This window comes from Erigeron canadensis, chromosome 2 (assembly GCF_010389155.1).
Source record: "Erigeron canadensis isolate Cc75 chromosome 2, C_canadensis_v1, whole genome shotgun sequence".
Lineage (NCBI taxonomy): Eukaryota > Viridiplantae > Streptophyta > Magnoliopsida > Asterales > Asteraceae > Erigeron > Erigeron canadensis.
The window spans coordinates 4867095-4871556 of NC_057762.1; the positions used below are offsets into that span (position 1 = coordinate 4867095).

General features: G+C 30.7%; 1 protein-coding gene across 1 annotated transcript; it reads right to left on the bottom strand.

Annotated features, from left to right (window-relative positions):
- Positions 1 to 1063: 1063 nt before the first annotated feature.
- On the bottom strand, positions 1064 to 3262 carry LOC122587410 (transcription factor MYB30-like). The gene is made up of 3 exons (XM_043759572.1): positions 2904 to 3262; positions 2666 to 2795; positions 1064 to 2075 (listed from the first exon to the last, which is right to left on the bottom strand). Exons 1-3 carry the CDS (start codon positions 3034 to 3036, stop codon positions 1262 to 1264), a joined length of 1077 nt encoding a protein of 358 aa, XP_043615507.1. The 5' UTR covers positions 3037 to 3262; the 3' UTR covers positions 1064 to 1261.
- Positions 3263 to 4462: the final 1200 nt, after the last annotated feature.

Consider the following 4462-nt stretch of genomic DNA (forward strand, 5'->3'; position numbering starts at 1 on the left):
CCTTAATTAGACGGCTCATAGATGTCTGATGAGGCTTAAACCCCTGCTAATATGAGTTGTCGATTATTCGGACTAAAGGACCATTGAACTTTTCGTCCAGAATCTTATTAATTCATATCTTTGTTATGAATCCAAAAGATGCTCGACGAATTTTTAAGACTTCATATATTGTTTACTTTTTTAAGCTAGCTCCTAACTTGATTAATTAAGTGGTAATGAGTAAAATTGATCACGATACTGAAAAAAGTATAATATTAAATAGTGATAAGGGATTTGCTAACAAATGTCTCCGAGGCATGAGTAGCGTGTATTGAATGAACTCCGAGTTTCTTAAAAAGTACTCCTTCCGTCTCATTAGGAGTGTCATGTTTTGAATTTTCAAAATCTAACATTTGTAAATTTGACCTTCAATAATTTAATTTGTGGTAGATAATATTTGATGAAAGTTTATGAAACGATTGTGTTTTAGATGTGTTTTTTAATGGTATAATTCTTATCAAGTTTTATATAACACAACAAAATTTATTTATGGTCAAAATTTATAAAAATAGACTTTGAATATTTAAAGTAAGACACTTGTTATGGGACGGAATGAGTAATAAATAATTATTTTATAATTTTAAAAAACTCAGAGTTTATTTAATGCCATTATCAAATCCTGATAATAACAGCATTTAAGTTTTTTCAATAAAAAAAATACGTATTAATTGTACTCAGACAATCAGATTTCAGTGTATAGATGATTTGATTTATTTGTGCATTTAATATAGTCAAATTTTCATTATAAATAATGTGTATTTACAAAGAAAGTCTGGAAGCAATTATAAATGTTTTTTCTTAATTGTTCACCCCCTAATTAGCAAATCCCTTAAAAATATACACATCATTACTTAACAAAAGATCACAGAAAGCGATGGCGGGCATTATTTACCAATTGATCATTATTCAACTTTGAATCGAAATAATTTACGTTACCAAAAAAGTATACAAAATGATGAGAAACCTAGCTAATATCCCATTCTATAATGAAATTACAGAAGGTAGTTTGTTAAATGCATAAATATTATAGAAAGATTGATGTAATCTTTGTTACATTAATTTCTTGCAAACTTGAAACAATTTGAATTACATCATATCTCTCAAGTCAAATGATTAATTTAACCTCCCCCAAAAAAAAATCAAGGAAACAATTAAGATTTGATTGATTATAACAAATAACTTTCAAAATCAAAACCTAGCTACTAACACACGAATCAATTAATTAATCGAAAAAATCAGGGTTTTCATCAAAGGAAAAGTTAGATAAATCTTCTTTTCCTTGATCAACTTCACCACCACCACCGGTGGTTATATCATCAAGCAACCAATTCTCAAACATCGTAAATCGAAGTTCTTCCTTGCTTTCCCCTTGAAAAATACTTCCTTCAGGCGAAGTATTAGATTGCGAAAAATCTGAATTATTTGGAGATCCAAAAGATCTATCAAATCCGAAAAGGGACTCAAATGCTTGAGACAAATCTATTCCACCAGAATTAGAAGTAGTAGTCTTGCTTTCACCACTAAGAGAATTATTATTATTATTATTAGTATTTACTTCATGATTATCACTCGAGTACTCACGAGTACTCGAATTAGAAGTTGTTTTGTTTGTTTTATTATTAGGAGAGTTTTTCATAAACCCTTTAAGCAATTTGGCAATGTTATCAGTGCTAGAAGGGTAAGCAGGTGTTTGTGGCGAATACGGTACTTTTGTTGTTGTTTGATGATGATCAGGAAGAAAAATAGGCTTGTGGTGATCAATAGATAAAGCATCATTTAACGCTTGTTTCGCCAAATGAATATCGGTTTGAAGTCTCTTTTCCCATTGGCCTCTAGAGAGACTGTGTGAAGAAGAAGATGTTGTTGAAGATGTTGAATTAGAAGTGAACCGATGATCTTTGGTATTTTGTTGATCTTGATAATCAGCTGATGACCCCATTTGAAGCTTTCTTAGCTTCTTTTTCAAATGTGTATTCCAGTAGTTTTTTATATCATTATCTGTTCTTTCTGGAAGATATGAAGCTATAGCTGCCCATCTGTATTTATGTAACCACAAATTAATATCTTGGGACACAAAAAAATAAATCAACTCTTCAAAATTGTTAGCTTATACATAAGGATAGCAATGGAGTGGGTGTAATCGGGGATCTCAATCCCCATCTCCATACCCGTCGAATAATTAAGTTACATTCTGTCTTCATCGGTTAATATCAGTTAATTACCTTTTAACTAAATAATTTTAAGGACACTTTTTTGAGGTTGTCAGTTACCTTTAACTAAATAAATACATAAAATAGTACTGGAAATATAGAGCTTCACCACCATACAGCTCCCTCACTATCCGATGAAAAATTAAATTACATCTCTATACCCCCGTCCCATCGGGTATCGACGGACAAATTGTGTTTTTAATCATTAGATATACTTGAAAAATTTTTAATACCAAAACCCTAGATTATTGAAATAATTTCTACCCAATAGGCCAATACAAGAAAGGTCAATACTTTGTGTTATAAATTCATAGATTTTTGGGCTAGGTTAGTTAATTATATATAAGTTTATACATGTTTTTTTTTAATCCAATAAAATATAGTATAAACTTAACTAAATAACTAAAAAAACTTACTTGTTGCCAAGGAGCACTTGAAGCTGAATAATCATTTTCTCCTCATCTTCAGTGAAATCTCCCCTTTTGATTCCAGGCCTCAAATAATTTGTCCATCTTAACCTACAACTCTTGCTACATCTTCTCAGTCCTAAAAATTAAAAAAACTATTTAACAACATTTTTTTAAACTAGAATCAATATATATATATATATATATATCTAGCTAGCTATATATATTTATGTATATAAATACATACCAGTGTTGGTAGGTACTTGACGCCAATTGCCAGGGCCATGTTGTTGAACATAAGTAACCAGCATGATATCTTCTTCTGGAGTCCATGGACCTTTTTTCACCCCAAGTTTATCACAACATGGTGGCCTTCCCATTTCCTTAATTTCTTGCTCTAATTAATAACAATATATAATCTTTAAAAGAAAAAAATGGTCTTACTAGCTTGAAACTACTATATATATATATATATATATATTTTTTTTTTAGTAGTTGTAAATATAAAGGAGTTATAAGTAGCTAAGGATGTATTATTGTGTTTTGTTGGTATTGGGGGTATAAGATTATATATTATAGTTATATATATAGAGAGAAATTAAGAAAGAATGGTGAGGATGGATTTGAGGGTGACTAAAAGAGTCAAAAGGGGAGTGGGGTGTGACAGCGAAGACCCAAAGGGGAGTGCATTAACTCAAAGCTCATGCATAATACTGGCACACAGCTAGGGCAGGCCAATTCAACTACAGAAGCTTAAAGTCAGCTCACCCCCACCCCCATTTGTTACTATACTACTGTTGTGTGTTTACTATGTGTGATATATCCATCATCATTATGATCTATCATCTCTAAAACCGCGTTCGACATTAAATGTAGGTTTGTTTTTTATTGGGACTATACAATCAAGACCACTAATAAATTATTTTTGACTTTTGTTTATGACAAATCTTGTAATTCTGATAACACGTTTTTAACTCGTTATAAAAGTTTGAACTCACTCAGAGCAACTTTAATGGTATAATTTTTTTTAAAAGTTTTTTATCAAATGATTTCAATGGTTAAAACTTAAAAAAAGTTTTTTAATTATGAAATAGTGAAGAGAGAGAATATTATGTTCTTGCAAAGACTTGAAGTTTCTCAAGCTATTATTAAAAAGCTTTGGACTCCAATGATAAAAAGCTTTTGCAAAAGCTCTTTCAAATAGTAAAAAGCTTTATAAATATCTTTACAAAAAGCTCCATTGGAGATGCCCTTAGTTATTCAATATCTTATATCTTACATCGAACATTTAGTCGGAAAAGGAAACCTTTACCGTATATAATAGTAAAGCCTATCTCTTAAACAATAACATGTTGACCATAAGTTATTACAAGTATTCAGAGGAAAAACCCAAATCTTGCCATCGTTGAGCATCGAACTCAAAACCTTGAGTAAAACCGAAACTGTCTCTGACCAGTTTGCCTAGCAATCATTGGCTGATTATCTTGATTATTTAATTAATTTGTTTTGTTTAGTTCGCCAGGAGATGCAGTGTTTAAGTTATATATATATAAGCTTAGATGGGGAACTCCTCACAATTTAATTTTTTAATCCATAAATATCATGGGGGCCCCATCATTTGTTTAAAATACAAATATTACTAAATTATTTGTGTGTGAGGGGTTCCCCATCTAAGCTTAGATGGAAAACAACCCCATACTCACTTTACCCATATATATATATATATGAGAAAAGGGAATATAAGGTTGTCCGACACCTAAGTTTAGGAGTTGAACACCTCACATACTAATATTTTACTATTTATTG

Bases quoted from the DNA above. Each gene is read 5' to 3' on its own strand.
- LOC122587410 (XM_043759572.1), bottom strand. From the start codon at position 3,036: ATGGGAAGGCCACCATGTTGTGATAAACTTGGGGTGAAAAAAGGTCCA. The intron at 2,796-2,903 runs GTATGTATTTAT...TTTAATTTTTAG, and splicing joins TCAAGTACCTACCAACACTG to GACTGAGAAGATGTAGCAAG. The intron at 2,076-2,665 runs GTAAGTTTTTTT...ACATAAATACAG, and splicing joins CAAGTGCTCCTTGGCAACAA to ATGGGCAGCTATAGCTTCAT.